Here is a 22,882-nt window from a genome sequence, read left to right as displayed (position 1 = left end):
CATCTTCTTGGGCGTCAGAGTTCCCCACCAGCGGCCGACAGGCACCCTAGTTGTGGGGAGATGCTAACTCCGTGTCTTCCTACATGGCCATCTTGACTCTGCCTCTGGATTAATTTCTAATCAGGTCTATGTGTTGACAAAACTTTTCTCAAATATTAAGAACTATTTATTGATTTTAGAATTAGAAGCTCTGGAAACAGGTTTCCTAGTACTTGTTGATTAACTGTCATTTAAACTTTTCAGAAATACAAGTAGGATGCATAAGTTTATGTCAATGTTTTCTAGTAGTATGCAGATAATGATTGCTACCACAGGTAGGAGAGCATAGTTTTTTTAAAAAAAGCATTTACAGCCAACAAATCTTGGTTGAATCACATACTACCGGCTGTGTGACAAACTTGGTAAAGGCACTTAACTTCTCTATGCTTCATTTTCTTAATTTATAAAATGAGGATACTTTCACCTGATTTCACCTACTTCCTTAGCATCTCCTTTTTCTTATCCCTTTAATGCTGATGTTCTCAAGGGTTTGATCCTGATCTCTAGTCTCTTCTAGGGATTATAAATGGTCACCAAACAGAACAGTATTTGAAACAACTGAATGTGAATGCCTTTAAGCAAGGCAAAACAGACTTCACCCGCCATTCCCTGTTTGCCATTAATGTTACCTGCCAGGTCCCTATAAATAACACATTCATGACCCAAATTTTACTTATGGTCCCTGATTTTGAGCATGTGCCAGATTTATAGTAGGAAGCAAGATTAAACATGTTCCTTGTACTCACTACACTTTAGGCAAATGGGACAGACACAGAAAACTGGAGAAAATTTTTTAAAAGGGTTATGTTTAGGGCAACACTGTTAGCTTAACAACATCATTGCTTAAAGCTCAGACAAATGTTTTGCCATTCAACCCAGCGCTCATTTCACTACTCTGTGCCAACTGCTCCAGTGATTTTCAATTTTACATTGAGTACCTGCTGGATTTCAAAACTTCAGAAGTTTCCTTAGTCTCCTCTGAGCTTTTAATATGCCAATACGTAAAGGGTTTCTCACAGATGATAAAGTTAATAATGATAGGTAACATTTGAAGAGCATTTATTGTGGGCTGGTTAAATGCTTTACACAGATCATCTACAAATACAGTAATTATCTCCATTATAGAGAGAGGAAAATGTGACTTAATTTGCCTCATGTCATGTGGCTAGTTAGTAAATGAGGATTGAAACTTAGGTCTGTCTGATTCTGGAGTTACTTCTTTTAATGCCCAAGCTATAATTTCTGTAAAGGATATACTTACGAAGCATTTCCCAAAGTATTTAGCCATGGAATACTAAGCAAGGAACACCTAATTAACATTTATTTGAACTAGTATTTTCTAAAACAGTTTGGGAATGCTGGCTTAGTCTGTGCCAAAATTAAAAAAAAAAGATTATGCGATTAAAATAGATATAATACTTAATTGCACGCACAGTAATTACAAATCTAAAACATTGACAGAGAGAAAAACAGCACACTGAGTATGTTAACTGTATTTGGATAGTAAGAGTCAATACTTTTTTTTCTTTTTCCTACACTAAATTTAAAAAAATAAACACTTTTTATGATAAAAAGCTTTTGAAAAGTATTATCTAAATTATTCTGCCCTTTCACATTAATTCTGTTCTTCTCAACATAATCACCATATTTCATCAAACCTAAAAAGCTACTGTAAAATGCCACTAATCATAAAATCAGGTGAAGCTGGTTTTAGCAAATACATGAATTTAGACTACATCTGAATCATTAAAACACACACATAAAAGATTACTTCAGAGATTCCTATCATTTCTAAATGACTTCCCTTTACCTCAGCAGTCTCTACAGTAGTCTTCCCCACTCTGATTTTGAAATTGCCAGTACTTTTTAAAAATTAACAAATTCCCTACCCTGGGCTCTCAACGTTAGGAACCAAACATAAACTATTGCTTTGAAATGGAAGTTTTAAGTGCAGACTTTCATTTTTACTTTATACTATAGAGAACTCCACAAAAATTTGGAAGTGATTCTCTATTTCTCAAAATATCTGATTTCACTGTTTCAGAATTGCAATTAGGTAAAAATTTATATTCTCCTTAGACACTCTAAGTATTGTATTTCATCATATATAAGATACCATCAATTGTAAAATGACTCCAATCATAAGATGCTGCATTATTTTGGATACCATTAAGGAAAAAAACCATGGCTGATTTAACTGACCTAATGCTCTCTTACACTTAGTCACATCCTGTATTATGTACTGAAATACCTGTTTTGAATTTAGCCCTATTTTTATCTTATATCACTCTTGTGTTTCCATGAATCTCTTTTTTGAAAACTGAAGTATAGTTAATTTACAATGTTGTGTTAGTTTCAAGTATACAGCAAAGTGACAGTTTTACATCTATGTGTGTGTGTATATATATATATATATATATATATATATATATATATATATATTTCCTTTTTCAGAGTCTTTACATTACAGGTTATTACAAGACACTGAGTATATTTCCCTGTGCTATATAGTAGGTCCTTATTTACATATTTTATTTATAGTAGTGTAGATATGTTAATCCCAAACTCCTAATTTATTTCTTCCATGTATTTCTGCAAATACAATAACTTTTTATTTAAGTGCTAAATGATCTTTTAAAGGATACTTAAGAGATTAAACTCAACTATGTACCAACAGTACACACAACTCAACTGAACTAATGACAATATTATCAGTTATAACCAAGTTTGCGTAAGTTGGGCAGTGACAACCATGTCACAGCTGCTATTTAGTCTATAATGAGTTTAAAACATTGAATACCCCACTATTTCAGAGCTATAAATATGAGAAAAATGTGCCTATCAGAACTAGTGAACTACAGTAATTTTAATCACTTTTTCTCTCTTCTACCATCATCCCTATTCTTACCTTCCAAACTTCTTTCCTCCATTTGTTTTGTAATCTAATTGCCAAGTTACCCCACTCTAAGAACACCTTTATTACAGTTCTACACAATGCAGCTCTAGGTTAAAACTCCTGCTAGGATTTAAAACATGTCAAAAGTCAGAATTTTTAAACAGGTAAATAAAAAAATTAAATATTTTGAGAACGATACATTCCAGAGACACTCAAAATATATAGCAGTGGCAACCAGCAATAATTCCAGGGGTCTTCTAGTAACCTTTGTCAAAACATAGATCTAAAACTATGCTTTTTGTGAAAGTTCATTTTATTCTTTTTGTTTTTCTTCTAAGCAAAAGGAATCAGGGAATGAACTCAAATGCCAGCAAAAGGATCAGGGAATGAACTCAAATGCCAGCTCTGCCCCTCATTAGCTGTGTGACTTTCTTTTTTTTATTATTGAAGTATAGTTAATTTACAATGTGTTAGTTTCAGGTGTGCAGCAAAGTAATTCAGATATACATACATTCTTTTCCAGATTCTTTTCCCATACAGGTTGTTACAAAATATTGAGTATCGTTCCCCATGCTATACAGTAGGCCCTTGTTATTTATCTGTTTTATATATAGTAGTGTGTATAAGTTACTCCCAAATTCCTAATTTACCCCCCCCCCCACTTTTCCCCTTTGGTAACCATAAGTTTGTTTTCTATGTCTGAGTCTGTTTCTGTTTTGTAATAAGTTCATTTTTAGATTCCACATATAAGTGATATCATATGATACTTGTCTTTCTCTGTCTGACTTCATTTCATATGATAATCTCTAGATCCATCCATGTTGCTGCAAATGGCATTATTTCATTCTTTTTATAGCTGAGTAATATTCCAGTGTGTGTGTGTGTGTGTGTGTGTGTGTGTGTGTGTGTGTGTGTGTGTGTGTATGTATATATATACACCACATTTTCTTTATCCATTCATCTCTTGATGGATATTTAAGTTGCTTCCATGTCTTGCCTATTGTAAATAATGCTTCAGTGAACACTGGGGTGCATGTACCTTTTTTAATTATAGTTTTCTCCACATATATTCCCAGAAGTAGAACTGCAGGATCATACTGTAGCTCTATTTTTAGTTTTTTAAGGAACCTCCATACTGTTCTCCATAGTGGCTGTACCAATTTATATTCCCACCAACAGTGCAAGAGGGTACCCTTTCCTCCACACCCTCTCCAGCATTTATTATTTGTAGATTTTTTGATGATGGCCATTCAGACTATTGTGAGGTGATACCTCGTTGTAGTTTTGATTTGCATTTCTCTAATAATTAGCGACGTTGAGCATCTTTTCATGTGTCTCTTGGCCATCTGTATGTCTTCTTTGGAGAAATGTCTATTTAGATCTTCTGCCCATTTTTTGATTGGGTTGCAAGATGAACGCTACAATAGTCCAGTTAACATCCTTTACCATACGTAGTTACAAATTTTTTCTTGTGATGAGAACCATCAAGATCCAGTCTCCTAGCTATTTTCTAATTTGCAAAACACTATTATTAACTATAGTCACCATGCTGTACATTATATCCCCATGACTTATTCATTTTATAACTGGAAATTTGTATTTATTTTTGATTGTTTTTCTCTACTCACCAGAGAGCCTTCTTCCCGTTTACTAATGAGGACACTGGGGATCCTGGAGGGCTTAAGGGATGGCTATGAGGGTATGGCTAAGAGAAGACAGTCCATGTGTTTCAGATACTACGGCCATTAACACAGAAAACCTTTCTGTCCAGTGACATATGCATAAAATTTTAAAAGGGCTATGTCTAGGTCTCCCATGGCCCACTTACCAAACAAGGTCATCTTTTAGCTGGCTCAGATTTTCCCCAATAGGATTTAACCAAACCTTTCCACTCACAAATGTACTCACCATTATCTCTCTTCCATTTCTTAACCAAGAACACAGTTAATAACAGTAGCCACCATTTTAATGGACCTGGCACATTACATACATTCTCATTTAATCTTTACAACCTTGTGAGACAATAAGGTTACAGATAAACTCAGAGAAATGATGTGACTTGTCTAAATCCTTTCAAATATTAAACGGTAAAGCCATGATTTTAACTCGTGTTTGTTACTCCTAACCTCACACTACAAGTCATTTTTAAAGTGTTTCCAAAACCTAATTAAAGAAAATTAACTCACCATCCATTAAAATTCTTGCATACCTAAATTAAGAACAGTAAGAATCTGAATGGTCATGTCTTACCACCCCTAGTCAAGCCACTATCATATCTCCTCTGGATTTATGTAAAAGCCTCCTAACTGGTGTTTCTTCCACCCTATTCCCTCCAGTCTATTCTTGAGAGCAGCCAGAGAGATCCTTTTAAAAAGGAAGTCAGTACTCCACCGCTCAAAACCCTCCAATGGCTTAGATGCCCTCAAGATCCTTCATGACTTGTTCCTGATCTCTGATCCTTTCTCCAGCTTTAGTTCCTTCACTCAACTCTGACCTACAGGCTTCCTTGCTGTTCAGGAGAGTTCCTGCCTGATGGCTTTTGCAATGTCTGGTCCGTCTGCCTGACTGCACCTCCCCAAAACAGCCTAACGATTAACTCTCTTGCTTCTGTTCGCTCTTTACTGAAGAGTGATCTTTTCAGTGAGACCTTCCCTGGCCACACTAAAATTTCAACCTATATCCTCCTTCCCGGCTTTACTACTTTTGTTTTCAGCACTCATTACGACCTAAGATACGGTGTGTTTTTCTTAACTTTGTTTAGTATGTATGTTCAATAAAATGTGAACTACAGGGAGACAGGAATTTTTGTCTGTTTTGTTCATTGCTTTTTACCGATGCCTAAAACGGTGTTTGGAACATGGTGGGCGCTGAATAACTACTTGCGGCATAAACGAATTCCTGTCACCGCCTCTCGGTTCTTTCTCTCACACACACAAAAATAAACATGTTTGTGCATATATCTTTTCCAGTAACATCCTTCCCCTCGGCCCCGCATCCCATTTCTCAAACTTGGCTCCTTCAAAAGGTCCCAAGCTCTTCCCTGCTTCCTCATGCCAAGATTGGCGCTGCTGTGGGCCGACTTCCCCGCAGCCCAGGTCCTATCATCCGAAGGCCACTAAGGGACAGGGGACTCTTATGTTCGCAATTCCCGTACCCCGGGACCCTCTGCGGACGACACTCACATGTATCGGTGAACAAGCGGAACCTCGGCCGTCTCGGCCCGGAGCCGGTAAGGACAGCCTCCCGCTCACGAAGGCAGCGAGAAAGGACCCAATGAGGTGTCCTCGCTAAACGCCTGAGCGGTCCACAGATTCTTCTCCAAAGTCAATGGCCCCCTTCCCGTGCGCAGCCACACCACACTCCCCGTCGTCCAGTCCCTCAGCCAATAACGCCAACCATTCTGCACCTCTTCCTCGGTCTCTATATTTTGTCGCCAGGTTGGGCGAGGGGCAAGACGCCGGACTTCGGGGTCTTTCTTTAGAGTTCCGTCGCGGAGGCTGTGAGGTCAGAGGAAAAGGCCGAGCTGAGGGTGGGGGGTGGAGAGCTGGGAGTTGTCAGCGGAGGGCGTGGGGTTCGCTGTTTTGGCCGGATGCGGAGCTGGCAACTCCGGCTGACTTAAGCTGGCGGGCAAAGGGCAATCTCTGAGCTCCCGGCGCTCCAGGAGCAGCCTCTTTTGTAGAAGCATCTGAAATGCAGGGTCTGGTGCACTAAGCAATAGCGACAACACCAGCTCCAGCGACAGCTCTGGGGCCCTGTGTAGGAGCTCCATCCCCTTGTCTTTGTGTCCGCCTGCGTCCCCAGACCCAGAGGCAGGTATTTGGGTTTCCCAGTTTTCTGTGTCGTAGTGGTCGGGGCTGGTGGGAGGTAGAGGAAGGTCAGGTGCAGCGAGCGGCCCCGCATTTCCGCCGTGAGTGATAGAGACCACCGGTGCAGCTGCTGGCTGCTGAGTACCGTCTCCATCCCTACCTACAGCCCGCCTTCCCCCTACACACCTGAGTCCTTTGAGGACTGCAGGCGGCTCTTCGAAAGGATCTACTACCTGACTGTTTCAGAGAATTTGGAATCGGCTCTTCCGTTGCTCAACATAGATAAGAACTCTTGCTTTGGTTTGTTTCTTGTTTTCAAAGGTTTAGTCAGTTGTCGAGATGTGGCATTCCCTTGTGCAGTGGAAGAATGTGAACGAGTGGAAGTTTCTTTAGAAGTGCTAGTGGTTGCTTTTCAAGGCCTCTTGTCCCTGTTTTTATTTGGGACAGAAAGACAACTTTTTGCGGGAAAGTATATAAAATAAATGAAACCCATTGAAGAAATGTGTAAACTGTTTTATTCGTAATGAAGTATGCATCTTTTGCCCTATTTTTTACCTTTTTCCCTTTGTGATGCATTTTCACTTAAAGTTCTTTGAGGGCGGATATTGTGTCTTGTTCACTGGTGGCCCCGAAGCTGGAAAAACACCTGACTTAAAATAGGAGCTTCAGGATATTTGTTGAATGAATGAATTTTCAAACCCAACTCCTTATGTTGTTTTTTTTCCTCAACTAATCTCTCACCTCAGCTGTCTTTTCCACTGGCTTTCTTCCACTCACCAAGCGGAAAAAAATCTATGTGTGTGTATTTGTTATGTGTGAGCCTTTTTATGTGCACGCATCTAAGAGGTAGTTGAAGCAGAACACATGAAATGTTTAATGCCAACTACTGTTTTATCGTTTTGAATTATTTGCATTTTCTTTATTTGGTTATTTGATTTTTAGTTGTCTAAGTGACAGAGGTATCTAATGGAAGATCAAATACCATAGTATAAAAGGACTGCCTAATAAAATGCAACAGCTCAGGCTCTTCCTTCCTACCCTCAGTTCTGTTCCTTCAGAGATCATCAGTTTTAACCTTTTCTAATTTTAGGTCTGTATGTTGAACAAGTTAAACTGCAAATTCTTTTTTTTTTAAATTGACTTCTTAAGATAGGCCACACCATCCACAACCTCTCTACTACAATTTGTTTTTTGTTTTTTAATAATTTTTATTGAAATACAGTTGATTTACAGTGTTGCGGGGTTTTTTTTGTTTTTTGGCTGCATTGGGTCTTCGTTGCTGTGTGCGGGCTTCTCATTGCCGTGGCTTCTCTTGTTGGGGAACATGGGCTCTAGGCGCGTGGGCTCAGTAGTTGTGGCACGCAGGCTCTAGAGCGCAGGCTCAGTCGTTGTGGCGCACAGGCTTAGTTGCTCCACAGCATGTGGCATCTTCCCGAACGAGGGCTCCAACCCGTGTCCCCTGCATTGGCAGGTGGATTCTTAACCACTGCGCCACCAGGGAAGCCCTCTTCTACAAATTTTTGAATCGTTATCACAATTTTTAGTTTTCATATTGGTTAATTTTACAATTCTAAATAATATATTTAAACTTAATTTTTTTCATGTGAACTTTCGAAAATACATATATTTGGCTCCTTATTTGGTAAAATGAGGGAAGTAGAGACTCTACCTTCCTTTACTGCCACAGAAACCACATCCATTCCCACCTTCCCTTAGGTGGACCTTTACTTGTACATTGTCAAAGTTATTAATAGTTACAGTATATTTCTTAACTGCAATTGTTTTTTGCTTTATGTGTTTAAAAACTAGTAAAATGTTACAATATTATGGCTTTGTAAATAATCTTCAGTGCTGAGCCAAGAAGTATGCTATTATACATTTCCTTCCCAATGTTTTAATTTCATGACGTTTGTACCACACTAACAAGAAGATTTGTAATATTAACGTCCAACTGATTACTCTTTCTTCCTCTCCAATAACAAAAATTATGCCATAGTTAAATGTGCTTAATTTTTTGGATTATATACTTCTTATGTAGCTTTTGGCTCTCCTCACTTTCACAGAGTACTTTGCACTTTCTTTGAGGGAAAAGATGCATGTGCTTTATTCACCACATCCTCTCATTCTTTGTATGAGAACCTCCCTTACTCTGCTTGAAGACATTCCCCTTGGAGCCCAATTACCTTCTGTTTAATTGGAACAGATTACTTTCTAGTCCTTTGGTGCAGCTTCTATACTGGATTATATTCATTGAATTCTTGAGTAAGATACATTGTTTCTTAACTCCTCATCTTTTATTATTTGGTTTTCTCCTCTGTTTTGTTAGAATACATCCTAAAGAGACTTATTCATGAAGGTATGTGGATGGTGATTTTATTTTTTAATGTTTGCATAGTTGTAAATGATTATTTTGCTATTAGGAATGATAGTTTGGCTGCATAAAGAAACAAAATTATGTTTCTTCCAACTTTTCAAGGCTTCACCATCTTCTAACTTCTGTTGTTGCTCATGAGAATGAGTGTCTGATCTTGATTTGTTGATGCCTGAACTATTTGTTTTCTCTCTGAAATGATTAAAATTTTTAGTTATGCTTGATGCTTTGAAAATTTGTCATGGCATGTCTTGGTCTGAGTTTATTCTCCTTGCAGTTAACTCATTCAATGGAGCTAGGATAAATGTCTCCATTTGGGTGTTTTTTCATTTATTCTCCTTGAAATTAGAAGCCTTTTTAATTTGAAGGTACATATTTCCCTTCAATTGTGGGGAATTTCCTCCCATCTTTCGTAATTTATTCTCCTTTTTTTTCCCTGTTCCCTTTTTTGAAATGCCTATAAGGTGGTTGTTGAATTCTTGGGTTGATTCACTATGTGTGTTATCTTTTCTGTTATGCTTTTTTAATCTATTTGCCCATTTGCTTCATGTTCTGAGTAATTGTCTCAACTTTATTTTCCAACACTTCTATGTAGTTTGGTAATCATATATTTAAGTTCCAAGCACTAAGTTTTAAAATTATTATTTTCTCATATTCTCTTAATTTTGTTTCATTTTTCTTTTTTTAAATGAGATGAAATTTACATATATTAGAGTACACTGATTTTAAGTGATCAGTTTGATGAGTTTTGATACACATGAACAAACATGACAAACACGACCCTAATCAAGATGTGAAACATTTGGGCTACTCCAGAAAGTTCCTATGTTTCCCTCTCCAGTCCTGTCCCCAACCGCCCCCCCCCCCGACCCAGCCAAGGCACTACAATTCTCTTTTTTATCACTATAGTTTAGAACTGTAGTTCTAGAACTACATTTAAATGGAGCCATAGGATATGAACTCTTATGTGTCTACTGCTTTCATCAACATAATATTTTTGAGATACATCCATATTTTGGCATGGTTGTTCCTTTTTTGTTGCTTTTGAAAGCATTTCATTGGATGAATATGCTACAACTTGTTTATCAATTCACTTGCATGATGTTTACATTGCTTCCAGTTTGGGGCTGTTATGAGTAAAACTTCTGTGAACATTCATGTACAAGTATTTTTATGGACAAATATTTTAAGTTTTCTTGGGTAAGTACCGAGTAGGAGTGGAATTTCTGAATCATAAGGAATATTTTTAACTTGAGGACAGTTTTCCAAACAGTTTTTCAAAGTTCTTGTGTCATTTTAACACTACCATCAGCAGCAGAGTATCAGCTCCAGTTCCACATTTTTCTCAACACTTGGTATTACCAGTCATTCCAATTTTAGCCATTCTGGTAGGTGTGAAATGGTATGTTGTTGTGCTTTTAATTTGCACTTCCCTGCTGATTAATTGAGAACTTTTTCATGTGCTTATTGTCTATTTGTATTCCTCCTTTGTGAAAAATACATGTTTCAGACTTTTACCTATTTTTGTTTTTCTTTTTATTATTGAGTTGTAGGCATTCTTTATATATTCTAAGTCTATTATCATACATACAAACATACATATGATACATATACATCTGTTTGATAAAAATGTCATATATAGATATAAATAATATTTTTCTTAACTTTGGCTTGGATTTTTATTTTCTCAAATGTGACTTTTGATGTGCAATGTTTTTAATTTTGATGAAGCCCACTTTATAAAGTTAATCTTTTATGACTTTTTTTTATTCTGCTTGAGAAATCTTTGCCTATCCTAAGGTTGCAAAAATATTCTGTGTTTTTTTTTTTTTTGGAGAAGACTTACAGTTTTAGCTTTTACGTTTAGGTCTATAATCCATGTCATATTTTTGTGGATGTAGCAGTAGGAGTTGAGGTTAATTTCTTCCCATGTGAGTGTCTTGTTTTAGCACCATTCGTTAAAAAGACTATCCTTTTCCTATTGAATTCATTGGCCTTTGTTGAAAATCAATTCATTGTATTTAAAAATGTTTTTCATTTTAAAATTTAAAATTTTTTTTCAATTTTTATGAAATATATTGTATATAGCACATATATATATAAATAGAGATATAGAATATGGGAATTATGGAGCATAATAATAATATGAACACCCTTAACCCACCAATTAAGAATAAGAATATTATTCAAAATTTTTGAAGCTTCTTATGGGTTATTCCCTAATCTTATGACTGTTTTTCATACAGTGGTAACCTTAACCTCAGGTTTTTTTTTTTTTTAATTCCTTTAATTTTTAAATATATTCTTACCTCATATGTAAGTGTTCCTGAATTATTTATTATTTAGCTTTTGTGGTTTTTTAATTTTATGAATATTGGCATAAGTTTTGTGTGACTTTTTTTCCTGCTCAACATTATATTTCTAGGATTCATCTATATTATTAAATGTTGCTATAGTTCGCTTGTTTTCCATCCTGTGTGTTCTTCCATCAGATGAATGTACCACAGTTTATTTAGCCATTCACCTGTGTGTGGACATTTAAGTTGTTTCCAGTTTAGAGCTAATAGAAATAATACCACCCTGATCTTTCTTGTATGTTTCTGCTTGTGTATGTGTGTAGGAGTTTCTGCAGGAACAAAATAGTGTCAAACTGTCTTCCAAGGTCATTGTACCAATTTACACTCTGTTTCTCCATAATCTAACATTGTGTATTAACAGATTTCTTAATTTTTACTGTCTCACAGGTATAAATTCTCATGTGATTTTAATGAACAATTTCTTGAATATTAATGAGGTTGTTTATCTTCTCATATATGTTGGCAATTAATTTTCATTCTTTTATGAAATATGTTTTTCCATACCTCCTTTTTTATATAATTGGTGTAATATCTTCTCAAAATTTTCTCAAAACTTTCTAAATATATTAGAGTTAGTTTTGGTTTGGGGTTTTTTTCATAAATTATTTTGGTTGCATCCAGGGCAGATTTTTTTTTCTTTTGGTTTATTTTATTTTTTGCCTTTTATGCTATAGTCTTTCCTCAACTATCTGATGATTCCTGGACAGTTCGTCATTTAAGAGTTAAGGAAGACTGTCTGGGAGCATTTTGTATGTGGATAGGCTTGTTGACTGGAATACCCTGTTTTAGGATGGCTTGGTAGACAGCCAGATCTTAACTGGGGTCTTACAAATTCCAGAATTAAGAGGAGTTTGCTTTTGTCCACAGTGCTCATACCAACTATTTATTGTAATTCTCACACAGTTTATTTTATTCCTTTAGGGATGAACCATTTTGTTTTTTGTTTTTCTTTTGTTTAGAGGATAAATAACTGGCCAGTACTGGGGGGCTGGTAGCAGAGTTGACTTTTCTGTTCTTCAGCCTTTCAAATTATCTTTCTCATTTCAAATTATCTTTCTCATTTCAAACCTTCTTCTGACTGCTGCTGTTCACCATTGTTCCTGCCTTCTATGAATCTGAAGCCTCTGAACTGAAGAGGCTGAGCAAAACTTCTTGACTGTATTATAGGTTGTAGCTTCCTTCTTTCTGTTTCTTGTGACAATACTCTTCCATATGCAAAATGCTTTACAGGAGTTTCTTCAAGTCTTTCATCAGCTCAAGGCCTTTTTCTGTCCTCTTCCTTGTTATGAGTTTATACATTTTAAAACAGTTCTTTTTAATGTTTTAATGAGGTTTCTGGGCAGACATATGAAAAGCAGTCTGTTAACTTGATTTAGAATTCCAGATTTTTATTGTAAAAGCTGAGAAGAGAAGAATGCAGTGCTTGACCAATGGAATGTCTTTTTCGTGAGACACCTGGGTGAGAGACATATTTTTTGTTGGAGGACCTTTTTTGTTGTGGTTGCCATAGCGTGATTCAGATTTTGGAGCAAGTTTTTTAATCTTCAGGCTGCTCCATGATAAAACTCTGGGGCACCATTTGCTTTGGAATCTATGCTGCTAGGACCCCTCAGGATCTACGCATAGAACATCTATTTCTAACCTAGAGGCAATAACATCTGTCAAGATCATTGAGGGGATTAAAACATCACTTGTAAAGCACCTAGCACAGAAACAAAAATTGATTAGTTAAGTAACATTATAGTGCTGTCTGTTGTCTAGTTTAATTTTTATACTATTAATAGAGTCCTTGATTATTTAAAGTTTCTGGTTGGTATCCTTATTTCCTCTTTCCTAACTCCCCTCACTCTGAAAAAGGAAACTCTGTGGGTTATTCAAGCTTTAGGTAAAGAGAAGAGCTTTACTGATATGAATATGCAATAACGAACTTCCTCTAAACTCTTAGAACTGTCAGACATCCTTGTAGAGGGAATGTTCTGTCTTTTCTTTATATGCCATTGAAAATCTTTGATTTTGATTTAGAGCTGCAATATAAATTCATGATTGGGTGGTTTTTCCTCTTTGATATTGTCTTGAAATTTTTTAACTTTTTTTTTTAACTGTAAAGTGTAGAGATTGGCATTTTCCTCCAAGTTGTATTAGTTATCATGTTTAAGGTCAGAAAACACTGGCTTAATGTCTAGTTGATCTATCAAAAACTTCTCTCCTTTTCTAGGTTATCTTGGAAGATCTAGGACTCCGAAAATGTTTCCCTTGAAGGATGCCGAAATGGGTGCCTTTACCTTCTTTGCCTCTGCTCTGCCACATGATGTTTGTGGAAGCAACGGGCTTCCTCTCACACCAAATTCCATCAAAATTTTAGGGCGCTTTCAAATCCTTAAGACCATCACCCACCCCAGACTGTGCCAGTATGTGGATATTTCTCGGGGAAAGCATGGTAAGTTGCTGTTGTTGTCTCCTATTTTATGTTCTCTACCCTGTTCCCCTGGTTAGGTTATAATATACATTGTAAACATATAAAGTAATCAGTATGTGTGTGTACAAGTGCCTTCACCTTTCACTCTAGCCAAACTGCATCATTTGAGTTTTCCTTACTACATCTGAATGATTCATATTTCTTAGATCTGAGAATCAAGATTTTTAATTTTCTCTTTCAGGGAAGCCACCTATCCTCAAGCATTTCCTCACCTCTCTAAGAAGGAAATGAAAGTTCTAAAGTTAGAAACTTTAGAATTGTCTATTAGAGTGTATTTTATGATTGAAAGTAATAATTTGGGTTAAGTTTCTTCAGATGAAGAGAGTCACTAATTTTTTTACCTCTTTGGAGCTGCATTAGTCTTTTCATATAGGATTTCATTTGAAAAGTTGAACTGTATTGGCTAAAAAGTCAATGTTTCACCAGGAAGATGTTTACTGCCTTTTTTTCTTCCGTAGCCTGTATCTTAGTCCATTCTGGCTGCTAAAATAGGACACCATAAACCGAGTGGCTTATAAACAAGAAAGGTTTATTTCTCACAGTTCTGGAGATTAAGGCACCAGCAGATTCCACATCTGGTGAGGCCCGCCTCTTCATTGACAGCCATCGTCTCACTGTAACCTCACATGGTGGGAGTGGGAAGGGAGTTCTCTCAGGCCTCTTTTGTAAGATCACTGATCCTGTTCAGGAGGGCTCCACCCTCATGACCTAATAACCTCCCAAAGCCCCACCCCCAAACACCATCACACTGAGGATTAGGTGTCAACATATGGATTTGGGGGGGGGGGGACACAAATGTTCAATCTGTAGTACCCCTGGAAGGTGCTTATGTTAGCAATATTTTAATTATTTTAAAATTATTTTTGAAAACTTAATTGCATGCTGAGGTTCCATTTCTTAGAATTATTTTAAATGCATCTCACTGAAATATATTTAATTTTTCTAACAAAATGATTTATGAAAGTTAACCCTCTATACTTGCTGATATTGTCCTGTTTTTATTCCTACAAAATGGCATTTTCAGGTGTTTCAACCTAACATTAAAGATGCTCAAAAAATGCAAACTGTATTTCCTTTATTGTTTTGCTTAAAAACAGGCTAAATGATACTTTCAAGGTTATGCCTCTTAAAAAATAGTTGCTCTGAAAGTTTTCTAGACTGAGTAGAAAATGTTTTTTGTAATAAATATTATTGATGGCTAATATTTATTGAGTGTTTATTATATATTAGGCAGTATTCTAAGTATTCTAAGCTTTACATATTTTAATTAACTTAATGCTTACAACCTTACCATGAGGTAGAAACAGATAAGGAAATTAAGGCACAAAGCAATTAAGTAACTTCTGGCAAGATTGTTGTTTAAAAACAAGCAAACAAAAAACCTTTTGCTAACGTTTTTATTTGATAAATGGCTTCAATGACATTAACTAAATTATAGAACTCATGTGGGGCTTTTTATATAATCGAATACTTGATAGATATTGTCAATCCCTGAATGCCTCAAACACCACCCCCAATCCAATTACAAATTCTAAAGAATTTCCGCTTGTGGGGTTGACCTAGTTCCAAAATCACTCCAAACTTAGCAATATAGTGGATCCTCATTATCATCTGTAGCGAGTAACCATACTTAGTTTTGCTGTTTTACATCTGCAAATTTGTAGTATGCCTGTCTTCCCAAAGTCTTGCTACTTTACTCAGTTCTTAGGACTTCTTCATTCTTGTATCCTGAAGTGCCCTTTATTTCTTCCCACTGTGTCTGGAAGCCTGTTTGGAGCATCACTTCATATGACTGGGGTCTTGCCTCTGTCCAGTTTTCCCTAGGCTTTCTTTTCATGGGATAATTGACTCAGTAGTCCTAGATACTTCTTGAGCTCCTTCTTTTCATCCCTCTATCTAAATGAGGCCCTGTAAACACTGAACTAGGAAAAACCTTATGACATAATCCCTTTGGGGAACACTACTGCTAACTGCCCGGGAACCTTCTTTTTAGTTATAAATGTGAGATAGGAACTAATCTCCTTAGACACTGCTAACCTCTCTTAATGTAGAACCCAGCTCAACATCTAGGTAGTCTCTTTAGGCCCATCCACCATATTGCTGGTTACTCTGTTTCCCCTGCTTTCCCTGCTCCTGGATCTCAGCAGCCCTTTCTTCTAGGGACACACAGGTCATGGATGTGTGTAAAATTCATATATTTTAAATTTGGCTGCCTGGAATGAAAATATCAGTGATTGTCAAAAGGTTAGGGAATTTGATCATTTTTTTACTACTGGCAATGTTCATTGTCCTGAAAAGTTGTATGCATCGTAAGGTGTAAATAAATTAGAATAAGTGTAGATGTCAAGGTCTTTTTGTTCCAAAACATCCCAGTCATTTCAGTTGAATTTAACTTGAAAAGTTTGAAAAGGCTCTACTCTACAGTCTCCTTAGTGAACAACACATATTTCTCGATGATTTAATACCACATGATTTTGGTTTGGACTCCACTAATTGTCTCCTCAAAGAATTTTGGTTTTGGTTCCTTTCCCCCCTTTATTCTGTTCTTACTATACAGATATCTCACAGTTTGTCATTGTTAGTCTCCCACCTGCCCACCTTTCCCTTTTTACTTGGAGTAATGTGTGACATGTGGTCTGTTTTACTAACATTATGTTTTTACATGTTAGGTTAGCTCAGAAGTCAGGCTTTCACTGTTTCCTATGGATCATTCAAAACTGATTCAAGATGATGTTAGTTTCTTGCTAACTCAGCAGAATGATGTATTTAAAGTCAAGAATAGTGTACACTAGAATTTGTGCACTTGATTTATTAAAGAGAAGTTGAGTAAAATATCTTTAAAAGAAAAAAGCCAATAAAGCATGAAAATACTTAAGTTAACAAACAATCTTTTTCTTTTGAACTTGAAATCTCAGCAGTTTTAGAAGCAGAATAAGGATTATAAATGGTAATACATTCCATTTTATTTGGTATTGGTTACCCAGAAATCTTTTGTTTATTGCTAGGAAAATCAAGAACAAAATTATTTTAACTAATAGATTTGAAATTTAGGTAAAGAATAATAGAATTGTTAAGAACCTGTAAAACAATGTATTCTATATCTCTAGCTGCATATATATTTCAACCTAAGTGTCTATATCAGTTTAGAGTTCCATCAAAGAAACAAAACCAGTAGGAGATAGATAGCTAGATAGCTACACAGATATAGATTAATTGCTTGGAATTGGTTTATGTGATTTTGGGGTTGGGTAGGCTCATCTGAAATCCATAGGGCAGGTCATCAAGGACAAGCTGAAGTTTTAGACAACAGCTGAAGTCACAGTCCAAGTGTGGAGTTTCTTCTCCAGAGAAGAGTCGATTCTGCTCTTAAGGCCTTTACAACTAATTGAATCAGGATCACCCAGATTATCTAGGATGATCTTCCTTACTTAAAGTAAACTAATTGTAGATTTCATTTATTAAATGCCTTCACAGTAACACCTAGATTAGTGTTTGAATAACTGGGGACTATAGCCTAGCCATGTTGACTCATAAAACTGACAATCACAGTAACCTAGTAACAATGCTGTTTTTTAAGCACAGAATTTTTCTTTATCAGGTTTACTGTATAAATATTTATTTAGAGATTCTCTTTAAAAAGTAATGAGCTAGTCTCAGTTTTTAATGTGAATAACAAAAGAATGATGCAGTAACTATATTCTAATAACCTTTCATGTTTTAACGCATTTACAATTTACCTCTTTCTTTAAGTTAAAAAAGTTTCTTTTAATCTTTCAATCTGTTTTAGTCCCTCTTTTTATTCAACTACTTTATTATCTGTCTTGCTTAATACTGTACTCTCTTCCATTTCTTAGCATTGACTGACTTAAAACATACAGTTCAAACTGTATGTACACTACAGTTATACTTGGCGTTCATCAACTGTTTGTTAGAAGAAAGATTATTTCACGGTTCTTGTATGTTCTACTCTTTAAAGTTCACCTTGGTGTCACATTTGTTTTTTATAAATAATGCCACTACATTGCTGACTTATATTTGGCACATTATGATTCTCAAATATTTCTGTCATATTTTATTCTGTGAAACTATATTATTTTATAACAAACAGAAGTTATTTTCAAACAGTGGTCCTGAGTTTCAGAATGAAGACTAACGATTTTTTGAAAAAACTGGTTCATATTGGAAACATTGTTTTGGTATACACTCTATTACCTCTGGGAGAATCTTTGATATTCTGCCAAGGATTATGGTTCTGCTGTCTTACAGTAATACTTTAAAGGTCCATAATATCCTAAAGCTTTGGCAAACTCTGGCTTATGATATTTTGAAGGAGTTTCCTGAAGAAGCCTGATAATTTTTTTTTTCTAAATCATTTTATGCCTGACAAATTTTAGGCTAATGCCAAACACTTTGAAAATCCTTCATAGATATGGAAACTTATGAATATATAATTTAAAATTGTTCATTAATGGGGTATGCACATTTTAACATATTCTGATGGTTTTGTTTTACATTAAAATCAGTGCTATTGTGGTGTTATTATGCCTAGTTTACAACATAGGCATATACTTTCCTACGCAGGACACACTTCTATTTAGACAATGACTGTCATTATGTGAGACTCATTCATTTCTAATGGCTACATTGAGCCTTTGCTTAAGTTAACTCATTTAACAAGTATTTTTAAATTAGATGCTTATATGTTTGAGGTATGATTCTAGACACTGGGGATGCATTTTGAACAAGACCAACATCCTTCCTGCCATCATGAAATGCATTATCTAGTAGAGAACAAAGGCATTAGATAAAAATGTATACAAATCTTTAGGAGTTGAAATAAGTGCTACAAAAGAAAAGTACATTGTGGAATAGATTATATGATAGGAGGAGCAAATTGATTTGGGGGGACCAGGAAAGTGTTCTTGGAGGAAATCACATTTAACTGAGTAATGAATAATAATAATAGCTAACTCTTAGGGCTTCTTATGTGCCAGGTTCTTATTATGTATTAACTCATTTCAACCGCACGACAGCTCTATGAGGTAGGTACTGTTGTTTTACGGAAGAAGAAACCTTGGCACAGAGAGGTTAGCAAACTCCCCCAAGGTCACATAACTAATGAGTATTAAACCTAAAATTTGAGCCCAGACAGAATAGTCTGTGCTCTTAACCACTATGTTTCATGATAGGAGTTAACTGGGAGAAGGAACAGGAAGATCATTTTAGGCAGTGGTAATCCATGTGCTAGTATTTTAAGGTAGCAAAGGGGAAGGAAGACCAGTGTAACTGGAAGTTGGTGAATGACAGACAAAATAACAAAAAGTAAAGCCAGACAGGGAGTTACGTATTCAGATTTATTATTATATTATCACTTAGATTTTAGTATGAAAATATGTTGGAGGGGGAATAAGAATTAATATGAGAAGATTAGTTAAGGGATTGTTGTAGTAATCTAATGAGAGATGATGTTGGATGGGACCCAGATTGTGGCAGATGGAGCAAACTTTACAGATTCTGGAAACATTTGGGAAATAGAAATAGCAGGGCTTTTTCTTTGGATTTGAGAAAGGGAGATTACTCCTAAATTTGTAGCTGGAGCAGCTGGCAGGATAGTGATACCATTTACTGAAACAGTACTAAAGGGAAAGGCTTAAGGAGCAAAATATAAATTCAGTTTGAGTTCTGTTGTGTTTGAGGTAACTTTTATATTAAAGTGAGAAACTGGCTATAAAAGCCTGGAGTTCAGAAGAGAGTTCTGGGCTTGAGATAAAATTTAAGAGTCTTTCAACCTTGGAAGTAAATAAGGAGAAAGCACAGTCTGAAGACCCAGAATCAAAGGTGGAGGCACTAGAAGCATTTAAATTTGGGTAGAAGAGGTACCAGTCTACAGAGGAGACTGAGGAGGGGTAGCCAGATAGGTGTAAGGAAAATTGACAAAATGTGGGAAGAGGGAAAACAAAGGAATGCTGCTTCCCATTTTGGTTTTCTGACAATATTATTTGCTTTTTCCTTCTAGAACTTAACAGTTGTGCTAAATTGCTTGGAATTCAACTTTGCATGCTATTTTCTTTATTGAATTGAGGAACTAGAACTTTTATCTCAACTTTCTTTCCTATTTTTTTTCCCCTCATTAAATGTTCTTTCAAATTTAATTTTCTTTAAGTTCCTGTTTAGATCACTTGGGTTTTTTTTTCTGAAAGTGATAGTTTTCATTTATAGTTTTAAGATTTTGTGTTTCAGATCATTCTATATAATGCCACCACCTCAGTTTGAGCTTCCAAGATGTGACCCATACAATATCCTGCCCTCACACCTCACATGATTGCCTGTGTACCATTGTCCTTCATCTCTACTCCCAGCAGGCAAGACCGTACCTTGAGTCAGTCCTTCCCATCTTCTGCTCTCATTTTTCTACCTTTGCCATTTTTCATTTTCACCAAACCTCCTTGCAGTTATCACTATTTCTGGTCCCTTTTCACCTTTACTTCTTTATCTTGTCTTAGCTTGCCATCTGTATTATGTGTTTACCTTCTTCCTTATCTTAGAACTCATTTTGCATAGATATTCATAGTACCCCAATTTCTTTCTCCTGAAATAACCTTATCAAATCTCCAGCCACTTGTGAGCCCAGTTGTACTTTTCTCTCACTCCTCTTACATTCTTTCATCCAAAAAGGAAAAGAGTTTGTTGATCTGCTACTGTGTCAGACAACGTGTTAGTCACTAGGTAACTGATGATTACATTAAAAGTGTATAGACCTTCAAAACTGTGCTGTCTTATTCTTAAACAGTTGATCTGTTGGAAAATAAAAATTACATCATGATATAGATTGTGCCCACCAAAATTTTATATTATTACTAATCTCAGCAGGCCCCATGATGTTACAAATAACCCCAAGTTGATTTTCTGTTCTTTCTCCATAGTCATGATTCAGAACATTTCTACTTTTCTCAAATTTCTGAACTCAGTTTCAAAGACCTTATGTTTGAACCAGACCGTCAAGACAATTTGTCCCTAGCTCCCAATTTCCCCTTCACTTCAAAATTTCTTTATATCTTCATCCAAGCTTTTTCTTCTCCTAGTCTGTGTCAGAAGAAGGATTGCTTCTTTCTGCCAAAGGTAAACTTTTCCAGCTGTTTTTCCTGATGCACATGGGAGAAATTCTAGAGAAAAACACAAGATGAAAAGAAATTGTTATTTAATGTGTTGTTTTATTACACATTTATCCTGTTATTCTACGTATTTGATTTTTATGTAGTTAATGTAGACTTTGAAAAGCTCTTTTAAAATATCATTTGTACTATATGTTAATAAGTTTAGTGGGGTATATTATTTTGTTATTAAAACATTGTGTTAATCAAATATAAAGTGGAGTTGGTGTTTTTTTTTACTCAGAGAGACTGGTGGTGGTGGCTGAACACTGTGAACAGAGTCTAGAAGACTTGCTTCGAGAAGGGAAACCTGTGAGGTACTGTATAATATCAGGACAATTACATGAAAAGCAGAAATTGGCAAACAAAAGGCATTTTAACTAGAAACTGCAGGATTTTAGTTTCTTCTGTTACTTGTTTAATGATAAAATCCAGGTGTAAATTTTCATTTTAGGAAATTTAATTCACAGGCCTCATAGAAATTCAACATTGACATTATCCAGTGTTCAGCTTTTGTGAGGTAAGCATTCTGCACTTGACAAAAAATTGCTAAAGAGGATATACAGGAAAATTTGAAATCTTTTTAGTACCAAGCATTTCTCTAGCTGAGTTTAAGAGTATTTCCTGAGAGAAGTACATGGTAGCTTCTCACAGGGCACTGGTATTCTTAGGGACATAGTGAACTGTGTAGAAGGCTAGATTGAAGAATAGAGAGAAATAATAATCGTGGCTTGGGTGGGATATAATCATACAGTTTAAATTCAGTTATTTCAGTGACACATGAAATTTACTTTCTAAGGCATTTTTGGCAAGAAAAGTGGTCTAAACTTTCTTACAAATATACTATTAAATGAGCTTCTTCACAGATTTTCTGAAATTATCTTAAAATTATGAAAAATGTTTCTTTAATGAATTAAGCTGTACTAAACCAGTGAAAAATATTTGCCATGAGCCTTTATAGGATTGTAATTATCCATCCTAGATTAAAGAAATATTCTTATTCTTGGTCGATACTCTTTAATCATTGCTGTATTATAGATGAAGATAAATCTTTTGCAAGGGAGGAAAAATGTGTATCTTACTAAATGGTAGTAATTTAATAGCAGCAAAACAAATAAATTGAATAAAAGTACTTTCCTTGCTACTTTAAATGGTTTGGTTTGAAGTGGTCGCTGGAATGAAAGATGCAGATATCAAGTATCCAGTTGCCTCACTTGATTTTTTAGAAAAGTCTAATCTGACCATGGTGATAAAAGTGACTTTTCTATATATTTAACCTATCTTAGTAAATATGTTTTTATAGGTATAATTTTTGCATGTCACAAATCTTTAATTGTATTTTTTTAAGAACATATTACTCTTTGCCCACCAGTTTAAATTTACACTTTAATTTATAGGCCACTAATGCAAAAAAAAAAAAAAAGTTCTCTGTGAAAGCTAGTTGACATTAAAATTGAAAACTAATTGTAGTCATGTCTTTAGGAATTTTAACTGAGTTTGGGTTAAATTTGTATAAAGATTTACAATGCAATATGTATGATGAAAAAGCCACTAACTAGCTAGGCAGCCTTGGACCAGTCTCTTAATCATTTTCCATATCTGTAGAACAAGGAGTTTTACTTGAACTAGGGATCATTCTAGAGGAAGTTATTGTCAACTTTATATTTTATTTAATATGAATTACGTGTGATAATATATTAATCAATTGCCTTTATAAGCATATGTTTTCTTATACTAATATATTATACTAGTATATTAACCTACTATTCCCCATGACTTAAATGGT

The 22,882-nt window shown here is 35.6% G+C and overlaps 2 protein-coding genes across 10 annotated transcripts in view; one reads left to right on the top strand and one right to left on the bottom strand.

Moving 5' to 3' along the window:
• Positions 1–6,254, bottom strand: part of AIMP1 (aminoacyl tRNA synthetase complex interacting multifunctional protein 1) — a 34,234-nt gene extending 27,980 nt beyond the window's left edge. Inside the window, exon 1 of one of the 2 annotated variants that reach the window (XM_082389144.1) lies at positions 6,118–6,254. In XM_082389144.1, the coding sequence (XP_082245270.1) occupies positions 6,118–6,119 (2 nt within the window). In that variant the 5' untranslated portion in view covers positions 6,120–6,254. The remainder of the gene's footprint in view (positions 1–6,117) is intronic. The other variant, XM_082389142.1, reaches the window with a different exon arrangement.
• A 143-nt stretch (positions 6,255–6,397) lies between these two features.
• Positions 6,398–22,882, top strand: part of TBCK (TBC1 domain containing kinase) — a 243,420-nt gene continuing 226,935 nt past the window's right edge. For 5 of the 8 annotated variants that reach the window (XR_014243643.1, XR_014243644.1, XR_014243645.1 and 2 more), the window contains exons 1-3: positions 6,398–6,744; positions 13,685–13,906; positions 21,341–21,413. Coding sequence is in view for 4 of the 8 variants with exons in the window: in XM_082389068.1 (XP_082245194.1) it covers positions 13,714–13,906; positions 21,341–21,413 (266 nt within the window). In the remaining 4 variants the exon portion in view is untranslated. The other 3 variants (XM_082389066.1, XM_082389067.1, XM_082389069.1) reach the window with 3 other exon arrangements.

Source organism: Balaenoptera borealis, assembly GCF_965194805.1.
Source record: "Balaenoptera borealis genome assembly, chromosome: 4".
NCBI lineage: Eukaryota > Metazoa > Chordata > Mammalia > Artiodactyla > Balaenopteridae > Balaenoptera > Balaenoptera borealis.
Note: the sequence above shows the minus strand (reverse complement) of the source record. Positions and strands in the feature narration are given on the sequence as shown.